This window comes from Candoia aspera, chromosome 8, assembly GCF_035149785.1.
Source record: "Candoia aspera isolate rCanAsp1 chromosome 8, rCanAsp1.hap2, whole genome shotgun sequence".
NCBI classification, from domain to species: domain Eukaryota; kingdom Metazoa; phylum Chordata; class Lepidosauria; order Squamata; family Boidae; genus Candoia; species Candoia aspera.
Genome location: NC_086160.1, coordinates 7076584 through 7090357, shown reverse-complemented (window position 1 = coordinate 7090357; position 13774 = coordinate 7076584). Strand labels below are relative to the sequence as shown.

At 40.0% G+C, this 13774-nt stretch overlaps 1 protein-coding gene across 1 annotated transcript; it reads right to left on the bottom strand.

Annotated features, from left to right (window-relative positions):
• Positions 1-687: 687 nt before the first annotated feature.
• PI4K2B (phosphatidylinositol 4-kinase type 2 beta) lies at positions 688-13515 on the bottom strand. The gene is made up of 10 exons (XM_063309839.1): positions 13203-13515; positions 11939-12105; positions 9134-9334; positions 7769-7900; positions 7022-7175; positions 4927-4994; positions 4463-4562; positions 3732-3865; positions 3421-3480; positions 688-2023 (listed from the first exon to the last, which is right to left on the bottom strand). The coding sequence occupies exons 1-10, from the start codon at positions 13468-13470 to the stop codon at positions 1850-1852; spliced, it is 1458 nt and encodes a 485-aa protein (XP_063165909.1). The 5' UTR covers positions 13471-13515; the 3' UTR covers positions 688-1849.
• Between the last annotated feature and the right edge of the window lie 259 nt (positions 13516-13774).

The window sequence follows — 13774 nt, the reverse complement described above, 5'->3', positions numbered from 1 at the left end:
TAAGAAAGAAAACTTGTCAGTCGAGGTTCTCCATTACAGATGTTTTTCTTCAACAATAAACTAAACGTAACCAGACAATTGTGGCAGATCTGCAGCACAGACCATGGACTTTACTGTTTTGAGACAGAAGTCCATCATCTTTTGTTTTTAAACAATTTACAGAAATTGATAAAAATTGAAATCACAATAAATTTATAAACCCGCAATACAGTAAATTTTCAATATTAAGGCGTATGCATTTTAGTGTATCAAGTAAATTATTCCAACAGGCTATACTGGTTTACCAGCCTCCATGAGACATTAAAAGAAACTGCAATGCCAAGATGTTGGGAGTATTGCTCTGCAGTTAAAGATACAGCATCTCTGAAAATGCTAGGCACAACTTCAACAAAAAAACATTTTTGACACAGACTTTTTGAGCTTCACACCCTGAAGTGTTGTATAAAAATTTACTAATTTTTTTGGTAAATGTAAAATTACTCCTGGAGAGATTATTATTCTTGCCACTGATCAGCTAAAGCCAAGTAAATAGTTCAGAACTGTTGAGGAATCACCTGATAACAAAATGATCAGAACACCTGAAAGTGAACTAATTTGCAAATTTCTGAGTGGGTCAAAGTCTGAGCACATCAAATAACAAGATATTGACGTCAGGAAGGGGTATCTAAGATACCAGCAAACTGTCTACTTTGGTTTCAGTTAGTGAATTTAATTGGCTTTGGTAAAAGTTTCAAAATCCCAGTGCTATGACAAAATTGCAGCAGAAATATTGTTCTAATAAAATTCAGTATTTTCTCAGTTCATCATCCTGACAAAAGAATCACAAGACTGAAGCATACATTTATGAGTACATATAATCTCACAAAAATCAACCTATTGTCATTTTTGGTAGCATTACCCTCATCCAGTTCTTGGTCCAGAACACCAAAAATTCTTGGAATATTTTACTTCTCAGTACCAAGTAAAATGATGTTAACAATGCCTTTTATTTTCTTCAAAAGGATATCTTTAAGCATCAACAAAGTCATATGTAACTGGCTCAATTTTTTACACAGAAAAAAAGACTGAAGAAAGAGGAATGAAAACCTGGAACTGTACTCCTAAAACTGTGCACCCCCAAGAAAAACACATTTGTAAACGAGCGCTGTTCAATTCTTTTTTTTAGCATGGACGGAGCCCATACCTAAAAATGCAGACATAGGCTGTGCATTAAATTAGGCATGCAACAGTGGTGAAGAGGCATTGGCCAGTACTCATTCTTTTCCCAAAACAAGCAACCCATAGTGGGGCATGTGCTAGCCGGCCCTTAAAACTGCCTGCATTCAATGCAAACAGGGTGTGAGCAATATGACATAATTATGTTTCCTCTGGACTACCAACATGGGTTTAACCCACCTCCAAACCCTTTATTTTCCAAATGCAGATGTAGTGGTATTGGTCCTGTATACTAGGTTAAGATGGCTGAGAGACAACTATGCAATGAAATAAAAGGCCAGGTACTTCAATTCTATGTAGAAAATTAGATTCTAATTTCTGATACTTTGTGCAACAGAGTATTTTTTTCCAATTGAGTCAAAAGTAGTCTTTGGCATTTGTAAACTTTTATTCCCCCCCCCCTTCAAAACTAAATACAGAAAACATCGAACCGTCTATAAAAATACAGTTTAGGACAAGCTCCTCTTTTCCCTGATGTAAAATTTCACAATTTTAAATGAACTGTAAACTTAGTACATTCAAAATATAAAACTTTTGAGGTTTTGGCAGTCCAGCATTTGGGGGCACAGAAAAATTATTCAGAAATCTTTACACAGTAGAACATCTTGCTAAACTAAAGATCTTTGCTCATCTTTTACCAGGAGGAAAAAAAAGGCTTCCGGCTGTGAAAAGTCTGTGTAAATGCATTGCTCAAGTGGACGATCCTTCCTTGACTTCCACCATGACTTCTTTCCACAATCACGCGAGGCATCTGGACAAGCTGAAGAGGACTTCTTCCATCTTTTAATGCCTGAGTAAGGTTAAGTATCTGCAAATATTAAAAACGAATGATGATGAGAGAGAGATTAGTACTTTAGCTTAGCCCTGCTGCCAGAAGAGAACCAGTCTGGTGGTTAAGGCACCAGCCTAGAAACCATGAGGCTGGGAGTTCTAGCCCCGCCTTAGGCACAAAGCCAGCTGGGGGACCTTGGGCCAGTCACTCCCTCTCAGCCCTAGGAAGGAGGCAGTGGCAAACCACTTCTGAAACCTTGCCAAGAAAACTGCAGGGACTTGTCCAGGCAGTCTCTGGGAATCGGACACAATTGAACAGATTTTTTTTAAAAAAACCTGCAGGTAGAAACTGTCTATCTTAAAAGTGATCCTGGTGTGCATTCCCTGCAGTAACATGGACACAAGACTACCACCAACATAAAAACTCACTGAAAAGTCTTTAATTTAATTAACTTTAATTTAGTTGTAGGACTCAAGAAGCCCAACCCCAACTACATCTCAATGGCAAAATAATCTTTTAAAACTACACATTACCCTAGAAAGCAATTCCCACTGTAAGTTGACTTCAAGACTAGCCCTCACCACAAAATTCAATGTAACTCAATTAACTGACTTTAGGAGAAGTGATGTCATGAGTATTGATGGTGAGCAGGAGGGGGCCCTATCTAGGGGGAAAAACACATGCATAGTTTAGAGGCTTTGAACTGTCCTTCGAAGAAACTCAGAGCAGACCCGCCTTGATTCTTGGGTTTAATCTGTGAGGGTTTCCCACAGCCTTTCAGTTTGGCAGGATTTTCTGTCTAGTAGAGTAGAACAATAAACACCAGAGACTCAAGCTACCATCTCAGCATGGTTCTTCGCTCTAAGATAGGACAAGTAATTTCCTTTTTTTTTTTTTTTTAAGGTGAAAGGTCCCCTGTGCAAGCACCGAGTCATGTCTGAACCTTTGGGGGGATGCCACTTTCGCGGCATTTTCTTGGCAGACTATAGCAGGGTGGCTTGCCATTGCCTTCCCCAGTCGTCACCTTCCCCAGCAAGCTGGGTGCTCATTTGACCAACCTCGGAAGGATGGAAGGCTGACCTGAGCCGGCTACCCAAGAAAGAATCCAGCTTCCTCTGGGATCAAACCCGGTTCGCGGGGAGAATTTCCGTTGCAATACTGCCGCCTACCACTCTGCACCACACGAGGCTACTTATAATCTTTTCTAAAACATTAACTTTGTTTTGTGCATAACCCTCCAAAGCAGATTTTGAGAGGACTGCATTAGTGAGAAGAAACTACACCCTCCTAGTTCTGGGGATAGAATAACATTTTTTTCAGAAAGAAGAAAACTGGATTCTGTACTTAGGCCTTTAACTCAAAAACAACTGCTACAACCATAAAATGCAAAAATGTATGTTTAAAACATACCATCCAAGAGGAAATATCCTTACCTGTCCTCTCATCACAGACATTTGGTTTTCAAATGTAGCTTTGTCAAACCCTTTATCAGTCTTTATTGGAAGAAAAATAAATTGATTTGAGAAACTTTCATAATTCAAATCAGATCCACCTATAAATAATCAGATTTAAAATAATATGCAAAAAGCAATACTGAACCATTAAAAATCTTGTGAAGGGTTCAATTAACCTTCCTTATTTTGACATTTCACTATATTTGCAGTTCAGAAGAACAAATATGGCACTATACTGCCAACTGCCATGCTACTTTAAAAAGTTTTGCCCAATGTACTTTTGAAATTACCTTAAAAAGTTCATAAAGATCTTCACATAGATCCTGTACAAAATTCATGTCAGAAATACGAGGAAGTATTAAATCTATTGTTTCTTGAGAAAAGGAGACCTTCGCTTGTGGAAGCCAAGCCCAGTGGAATGGATCTAGGAGAGGACAGAAACAAAAAGGGAGGTGAGGAGAAATCTTTCCAAATAAACATGTCAAATTTAACTTTTCAGATGTAATGTTCAATTAACTGATTTTAAGAGAAGTAATTTCCTTATAATCTTTTCTAAAACATTAACTGTCCATCATGTCCAGCTATCAAATGAACTTGTTTCATAATTGACTACTCAGCATGTCTTGCAAAGTTACATTTTTATTAACTTGATTAAAACTGACATATAAATACAAATATCTAAATATAAAGCGGTATGATCAAACCAGTAAGCCCAGCAGTCAGTTAATAATGGAAACAAACATTTTCTGTATAGCTTCCTTAAAGTCATAATCACATTTTTATTTAATGATTAAAATGCAACATAAGAATCCTAGCAATCTTGGCAATAGGAATTCCTAAAGGAGTGGGTATAACCAGGTAAGTTTTCCATCCTACCAAGTTGTATTCTTCCCAACTTCAATAAAAGCGATAGGATGACACTCCCATTAGATCTTAACGTTTCCTATGTGGCACTTTACAACATTTTAATTATTAATTAAAGCCTCATGAAGGAGAAGCTCACACACATTCAAAAACTCACATGCTCTCCACTCATCAGGATGCTTGAAAGGAAAAGCTAGACCGTTATCAATTGCTGCAATTTTAATAAGAGGTTCTTTTTCATTAATCCACTGGATTTCCTATTTGAAAACAATTTAAAAACAAGTTCAGAAGTAGCCAAGGCATATATATTCAACATTGAAACAAAAACTAATATTTGAACAAAATATTAATTATGCCCAATATACATAAGGCAATACATTAGCACATAGCTTTACTATTCTTCAATAATCTAGCATAGGTATGTAACATTGATAATTAAGGGAGTATTGCACATCATTTAACTCTATCCTATTCCATAAGATCGCAGGATGAGAAAGAAAAGAATTCCTTATTTTATAATGTCTATTATCAGATGCCCATGTCAAACTGAACACAGATCACATAGACTACTGAATTGTTCATACTATATCTGTTATCAAAACAGAAGACCCTCTGTCCTACCTTATCAGAAAGATCAGTCCCATCGCTCGGCTTTTCATATTTGACTAACCAATTATCGTTGCCTCGGTCTTCAAAGAAATTAAGGAGAATAAAAATTAAGTGAAATGCAAGGGTAACGCAGTAATTCCGCCACAGTAATGAAATATGGTACAAGATATGTTAGCTTGTAACATGTTTAATGATCTAGGCTGTTATTTAAACATAAATTGCAGAAGTAGTACAATTCCAGGTTCTTTCATTAAATAATATTAATCAGAAAATGACCTGTGCATGTTTCTCTTCGTATTTTGAGATAAACCACAAGCTATTTTATATGTTTACATCAGGCATCCTCTGCCTTTTTGGGATGATGGAATTTTGTGAGCATATTCTGGGCATTCTCAAAAATAGCTGCTCTGATGGGCAGGGCCAGTCACAAAACACCCATTCAACAGAAGGTGAACTAGTGAAATTGCACCCACAAGTCCCAGAATATTTGTTCCCAGAATATTCTGTACATTTGCCTTTGTCTTTGTTCTGAGCAGTTGGGCACAATTCCAAACTGGAGCCACCTACCCAACTTTACTGTCAAAGAATTTCAAACAATGCTTATGAGATCTTTGATGTGTGAGGATGATGCTTTGCGGCATCCTAGCTTCATTTTTGATTTAATTAAATGATTTTTAAACATTTTAAAATCAGGTGAGGAGAGCCAGTTTGGTGTAGTGGTTAAGGCACCAGGCTAGAAACTGGGAGACAGTGAATTCTAGTCCCACCTTGGGCACAAAACCAGCTGGGTGACCTTGGGCTACTCTCTCTCCCTCAGCCCTAGGAAGGAGTCAGTGGCAAACCACTTCTGAAAAACCTTGTCAAGAAAACTGCAGGGATTTGTCAACTTTGAGCCAACACTGACCCGAAGGCACAATATATAAATACATACATACATAATCAGGTAAGACAGGGTTAGCTCACAACGAAGGGAGAATTTGGTAGACATAGTTATGTCCTCCTTGCCCTGTCGGAAACCTGTAGTTTATAAACTCTCTGCCATGGGCCCTGCCCGGTGGAATACGTTGTCCCCAGAGGTGAGGCAGGTTCACACTCCCCCGTCCATCTGAAAGGGAGTGAAGACCTGGCACCGCCACCCTGCTTGGGGCAGGGGTAACCAGTCATGGGGAGGCCCTTGAAGAGGCCCCAGGAATTATATGTATTTAAATTAAGATCTTTTGAGTCACCATCTTGGATTTTATACTTCATATTTGTATGAAGAATTTTGTTCTTATTGTATTTTACTCCGCAGTTATTGTAATTTTATTGTAAACTGCCCAGAGTTGCTCTTAATGAGATGGGTGGTGATGAAATATGAAATATCAAATGAATAAATAAAGCATCTTATCTTGCCAGTCACTTTTGTCTGAAGAAATGTGCAGCATCATCCCATTAGCAGGATAGGTTACATGCTTATTTCTCATATAGGAAAGCTGTTCTGCCTTTCTGCTCAGAATATGAGGAAGGGGCAAACTGGTTCCATGTGTCATCAGAACCAAAGGCAGGGGAGTTTTTGGAAACTGGTTTTATCCTGAGTTCTCTAAGAGAAGAAAAAAGGAGCAGCCTATAACAGATAAACTGTTGTTCTTGTTTTCTTTATTCTTTAAATTCTTTGAAAATAAATACAGAAAATAGAAATAAACAAAAAAGCTATTCTACTATGTGGGCCAATTAAAACATTACTGAAAAACAAAAATTAAGCTGTTAACGGGATCCTGGTCAAGGCAGCACGTATTCAAGATGTTTGATATTGTGTTCATCATTTAGGTCAGCAGCATCAGCTGCTTCTTTCCATACAGAAAGATTTGAAAATCACAAAATAGTAAATGTTTCCACTCCTTTCTATCATCTTAAGAACCAAGATAAAAACCAGAATCATCCTAGCCCAGCAGCAGTGCACCAGGAGTATTAATCTAGCATGGTTTTCTTCTTAAAAGCAGTGGTAATTCGTACATACTAAGCCTCAAAGAAAGGAATTTTCTAGCCCATCTTCCTCTGCTTGAATTTGGTAAGAATTCAAGAATAATACTGTCATAATAGATAAGAGGAATGAAAAACTATTAAATACCAGTATTTCTGATAACATAATCAAGCACAACCAGCTTTTCAAACTGTGACTGAAACTGTTTCCTTGTATTCTCAGGCAAGGGATCTGTTTCAAATTTCCTGAGCCAATAGTCAGCCTCTTTGTAACCTTCAACAAAAAGCTGAAAGGAGCCAACCTGCAATTTAAAATAAAGCCTGCATTTATGAAACAGACCTGAATGCATAAACCATTTAAAATGTTCTTTAGATCTGAAAGCAAATAAAGAAAGACATTAAAGCAAATGCCCTTTATAAGTATAGCCATGGGCATTATCAATGTTAAAAAAAAACATTTATTGGAAAAGAAGATTCCACTTTTAAGTATTAGATTACAGTTTGTTTGGGAATGCCTTCCGTTTCAAAAGGTATTTTTAATCTGAAGCTACTGTTCAAGAATCAAAGGCCCAAAGTCCTCAGGGGCACAGGGAACTAGCTCCATGGCTTCTAACAAACAGGACGGAATTCTGTCCATGGTTTCTTGAATTTCTTAATTAAATAAATACACTCTGCTAAGGAAATATACTCTTCTAGCTTCACAGTTCCTCTGTGGAGAAAACAAACCTTACAGTCTTTAGTGTTGCATCAGAATTTAAACTTTTCCTTATTATTTATACCACCACCCATTCTTCATCACTGTATTTAAAAATTATCCCAAGGCAGGAGAACAATGGAAGAACAAACCCTCATGCAATTGCAGTTGAAAACATTTTCAGGACTGCCAAGGCTTTACCTTAGGAGGTAGTCCAATTCGATGGAATTTTTTGCCAACTTTTGGCACTTTTTCTAAAGCGTATTTTTTGCCTCTTGATTTTGCACGGTCTATTGCATTGTAGTTGAATGTCTCGCTAACAATCCAGACAACCTTAGAACGCAGAGAAAACAACATTTAACATTTTAAACTGACACTGTACTCACTATACCTACCTTTTTATTAAGCTATATATTGTCTCTATCCCTTCTAGTGATAGAACATTAAGGATCAAAATGTTCATCTTCCTCTGCTACATCCCCAAATGGTCAGAGGACAGTCAGCTGAGGCTCCTTAGTGATTTCATACCCTTCTTGGATGGCAGAGACGAATGTGGAACTGGCCTGTAACAGCTTTGGCCAATGGTGCTTGTCACTAACTTAAGCTGGTAGAGCAGCTAAACCCTTTGTTAGGAAACAATGACTATGTCTGGATTGGATTATTGCTTGAACTAGCTGTATTAGATTATCCAGATGCTTCGGTTACAGGAATAAATCAGAGCAAGCATATCATAGAGGTGCCCATAGACCATCCTCTTGTCTCCTACCAGGTTTCTCATCTCAACTGACTTTTCACGTAAAAAAAAATACTAAAACCAATATTCACTTGTCCAGAAGAAAGGGGAAAAAGTAAGCCAGAATAAGACAGAGCATCCTAGAGGAGGAGCTAAGAGGCATGTGTAAGTTAAGTAACATAGTCATTTTTAACTGATTAGTCATGTACACCTGAAGGATGCCCTTCAAATTAGCGCTTGGCGTGGACTATAAATGTATAGCCATCAATAAGAGAAATTTCTAGCTGACTTCTGCTGTAGTTGTTAACCAAAGCTATTCATTATTAAATTCCAGCAATATTTTTATTAGGCCGGTTTTGGAGAATTACAACAAAAAATTGCAAATAATAATAATTGCAAGTTTTCGAATTTCCAGATCTGCAAGCTAAGGCAAAAAGGAGGCACAAAAGGGTGTAATGGGAGAAAAGTGGGTAGCTGGATTCACCCTGAAATCACAGAATCTGCACGGTAGGAGGGTGTCTGTAGCCCCATATCCTTAACATAACAGCACCTCCATTACATGTTCACAGAATTCCAACTGGACCCACGAGCCAGAAAAGTTGAGGGCCCTGGTCAAGACCCAGCTGCTCAAGCTGACTTTCCCCCTTATGCTGCCATCTCCAGAAGACACCAAATTCCAACTGAGACCAGTCTTCTGCCTAACAAACTCCAAAAGCCAAAAGTATTCTCCCCGTCTGAAAATTAGTTTAAAAGTTTTTATTTCAACATTTATTTACAGTTGCGACCAGAATTACTTTTCTTCATGCTCAATTCATATCGCAAACCACCCTTACCTTTGTTTTAGGTACCACTCCTAATCCTAGTTTACTGTCCACAAGACAGGCACCAGTTTCAGAGAGATATCCCTGATTAGGAACAAGACAGCCTCTGCCAAAACAGCAAGGGCAACAGATTTTGTGGAAATATTTGGTCCATTTTGGATTCAGATGACCATAAGGCTCTTCAGATTTGGGTTTAAATACTCCAATAATTTTCTAAAGGAGAAAAAAATGCAAGACGGCATAAGGAATCGTAAGGGAAGCAATCAGAAAAGTGTGTATTTGTTTGGCAGTCATATATGGAAACAGTCTACAAAAACACATCTTAGAAGATAAGCATTCCATGGCCTTGGTTGGCAAAAGCTACCCTTAGTTCAATGTCACCAATGTTAAATGAGTACAATATCACATGCTAAGTGACACAGTTGCATTACATCTATGATAGAAACATTATCTTACTGGCTCCTGCTGAAGGCCCCAACAGCTCCTACAAGAGCCATCATGCAACCACAGTACTCATCAAGTACTACACTCACACTAAAAAAAAGACACACAGGGCTCAGTGCAGGATCACGTTTGCTCTGAGAGGTTAAAAGTTATATAAATTCAAAACTCGTTACAGACTGAGCATCAAAATATAAACAATTCATACATTTGCAACTCAACCTTCCAAAACATATATACATATTTTAAACCATAATCACAACAGATCATGTTTCATTTACACAACATCCATGAGCAGAATAAAAATAAACCAAAAGATCGGTATGATACTGTTGCTTGGGAGTGCCACTGATTTTGGATGGAAAGGAGAGATGACAATGCAGCTAAGTCCTGGCTTTGAACGTGAAGGAGTAATAAAACTGGCATTAAAACTTGCATTACTCCCATAGCAATGAGATTTTTACTTGAGCAACTGAATTTGCCCTTGCTCTTCAACCCACAGCAATCACTGCATGCTCTCCAAATGTGCTATAGTACTGACTCTAATACAGTGTTAATTTTGCAATACAAAATGCTGACAGACTAAAATAACAACCAAATGGACAGAAGTTGAGACACAGACTAGATGGCAACTGAAGATAAACAAGAGCAGGTTTCGCTAGTTATGCTGTTTGAGTATTATGCTTTAGTGCAAACTGGTTGCCGGTGTGGAACCAGAGGCACAGAAATAAACCAAGCCTGTACCAAATCTTGAACCCATTGGTCTTTTTTAATAATGGATGGCTCTCAAGTAAGAGAATGCAGAGACAGATATATGAAATTTAAAATTTGATTGCATGAAGAACTGGATTACCCAAAATCAGAGACTGCAAGGCCCAGTTGCTACTATAATTAAAGGATTTCTAAGGAGCTTTGGAGCAGACAGCTGCAACATTTGTTTTCATACCAGAATTCATTATAGACAATTACTTCCAATTTAGCTCCTTTGCTTTCTCTTGTCTCCTATGACTCTTGACACTTGCAGCCATATCCAATTACTTGCCCGGTTCATGTTTACTTCCTAGGAAAGAAGAGTATTACTGCAAAAACCTGTTTTGCTGGGACAGCTGCTCTGGGATTCTTTAAGGAAGAATAGTTATGATACTATGACATCTCATTTTGCTTAATATTGTTTTAATGTCCTTTCATCCAAATTTCTTATGCCCTCTAATGGCATTGTTGTGCATCACATGTATTTCAAGTTCTTATGAATTTTACTTTCCTTGTCTATCAAGCAACCTTATTTCATCAAATAAATTATTTTATTTGGTCCAGAAATTGCTGTTGATCCTGGCAAAAGGCCCTGTTCCAAATGAGGTAGTGCCACTCAGTTATACCGTTTCATCACAAGTGGCAGTATATCACCCATATTTTACTGTTAAGTGGGATCTGTAGAATAGATCCAGAGGAAAACAACCATTTCATTTCACAGGAAAAAGATGCAAGATCCTTTAGCATCTAGCATTCACCTCAGGTTACAAAGATTTTTCCAGTTTATACCACAAAAGGACTAAAGCCATAAAACCTTGCCTCTATCAGCTTTTTTCCAATCCAAGTTCTCCAGATAATCGTAACTCCCAAACACTTGTCAGTTTTGATCAACTATGATCAGAGTTGGAGATCAACAACACTTGGTAATCTAAAGTTGGGAAACATATATGCACATGGGCACACTTAAACATAAAATGTGCCATCAAGTTGGTACCAACACTTAGCAACCACATAGACTTTCATATAGATTACAAACATAGACTTTTGAAATACATTACAGAAATCAGATCCTCAGTTAAAGAATTCTGACCCTTTATCTGTAAACTAAGATTATTATAGGACCAAAAATAAGACTTTTCTTTTAATTGTTCATGAACTCTGTGGAAATTTCCATATAAAATTAACTGAAGAAATCTTGACCTGATAATGCTGCATATGTACACAACAAAAAGGCAACATTTTAATTGTGACTAAAAAGTCCAGGTTGCCTCCATCCATGCTCTGTTTAGCATTATGTATGAACTGGGACCGCATATTTGTTATTCTCCTAATAACAAATCATAAGCCAAGAACAAACTCCTGGCTTTTGCATATCAGGAGAGGTTAATGGGAGGGATACCCAAATGTGCACAATGCTCAACAAACAGATTTGCTCAAATCTGTTCTGCAGTCCTGCTGGCAAGAGATGCTAGCAGGAAGTACTGCGTACTTGTTCATTTCTGATAAGTATAAAAGAAATCTGGTATGACTGTGTGCAAATATGCACACTCAACCTTGACCAGACTGTTCAAGTGTTTTATGTTATAACATATATACACAAAGAATTCTGACCCACAGTGCACTCACTCTCTTAGAGTCTTTGACAAAGTAGCTTCCACTGGAACCTTGGGAGATTCTTTCTGGAAAGACTTCATTTTCTATGGCTTGTTCCGTTCGCTGCATGATTTCAGCAAATTCAGGATCATCCAAAAAGAAATTCATCTCTGCAGTACTTCCAACATTTCCTGTGTGTACTATGACAGTAATTTTAAATTAGTGCTGTCAATTGATTTTTTTCTCAGCTCCATTCATCTCAATATACAGTTAACACTGGCTTATTTTACAACAAGAAAAAATACAGGGACGCAATAGAAATGCCAAAATAATATCTACTGTTGTTGCTGCAACTGCCTAACACGGCTACTTTGTTGGAAATTTGACTATACAACTGTTGGAATTACTGAGGTGTGGTCCACATAGGCACAAGTACAGCACATAGAACACATCATATCAGACCCAGATGGAACACCACTTACACGTGACATTTACATCCCTGCTTATCTCCCAGGAGATTGAAAGCATCAGAGGTTCCATTTAAATCTTCAGAACAAACCTGTGAAATGCAGTACCTTGAAAACGAGCAACAGGCTCCAGTTCATCCTGTGCACTACTCTACTCTGAGTCTCCCCAGTTCTAAGATGACACTAATTCCTACATGATGCTGGCAACAAAGGAACAGCACATAAAAGATTCCCTAAGCATGCATTGAGCTTCAAAGCACTCTTTGTTCCCATTTTTAAAAGTTTAATTAACTCACAGGTCACCCAGCTCTTCATCCCCAAACTGGGACTAGAACTCATGGTCTCCCAGTTTGTAGCCTGCTGCCTTAACTGCTACACCAAACTCACTCTCTTTCGAGTCGGTGCTGACTCCTGGCAACTGCCTGGCCTAGTCCCTGCAGTTTTCTTGGCAAGATTCCAGAAGTGGTTTGCCCTTGCCTCCTCCCGGGGCTGAGAGAGCGAGACCGGCCCAAGGTGGCCCAGCTGGCTTTGTGCCCAAGGAGGCACTAGAACTCAGAGCCTCCTGGTCCCTAGCCCAATGCCTTTACCACTACACCAAACTGGCCCTCTACGTTAAATACATAATAGTAGTAGCAAATAAGCACAGGGCCATATTCCCGCAGGGATTCAATGAGAGGCACCACCCAGCCAGGGTCTTTGGAGGGACAGACGACGCAGCAGCAGCAGCGGCCCTCCCGTGGCCACGCCCTCTCGCCCCTCCCGCGCACGCGCCCTCCGTCCCCTCTGGCGCTCACCCCCTTCTCTCTGGCGCTGGCGCCGCCGCCGCTCACCTGCGCGCCGGCTCCAGCCCGCCGCTGCCGCCGCGCCCAGGAGCGGCTCCGACTCCTCGCCGTCCCCCTCGGCCGCCTCTTGGTCCTCATAGGCCGCCTCGGAGAGGTCTCGGCCGGCGGAGACGCGGACGGCGCCGCCGGGAGCGGCCCGCGCCGCCCGCCCGGAGACCACCACGGCCGGCGGGTCCGTCTCCAGCTGCAGGAGCTCCTCGTCGGCCTCCTCCTCTTCCTCCGCCTCTGGGGAAAGGACCGGGCCGGCCGCCGCCATGGGGGCCCGCGGAGGCAACAGCCGCTCTCGGACGGCTGAGGCCGCATGCGCCCCGCGCGGCAGGGGCGGGGACTCTCGCGCCTGCGCGCGGGGGAAATCAGCGCCCTGGGCGGGGCCAAGGAGGGGGCGGGGCTTTGCTGACAGCTGGGTCGGTAGAAAGGAAAACTAAATGCAGCGCAGAAACGGGGAATAGATGCAGGGCGCGCAAGAAGGTGGGGCCCGCCCGGATCCATTTGCCAAATGCATGGAGCGCTCTGTCCGGAGCCCAAGTCCTGATCAGCTTATTAGGGAAGTATTGGTCTGT

Coding starts and splice junctions, on each gene's coding strand:
- PI4K2B (XM_063309839.1), bottom strand. CDS start 13,470: ATGGCGGCGGCCGGCCCGGTCCTTTCCCCAGAGGCGGAGGAAGAGGAG. Junction 12,106..13,202: donor GGGCTGGAGCCGGCGCGCAG/GTGAGCGGCGGC, acceptor TTACTGTCATAG/TACACACAGGAAATGTTGGA. Junction 2,024..3,420: donor TGTCTGTGATGAGAGGACAG/GTAAGGATATTT, acceptor TAATATTTGCAG/ATACTTAACCTTACTCAGGC.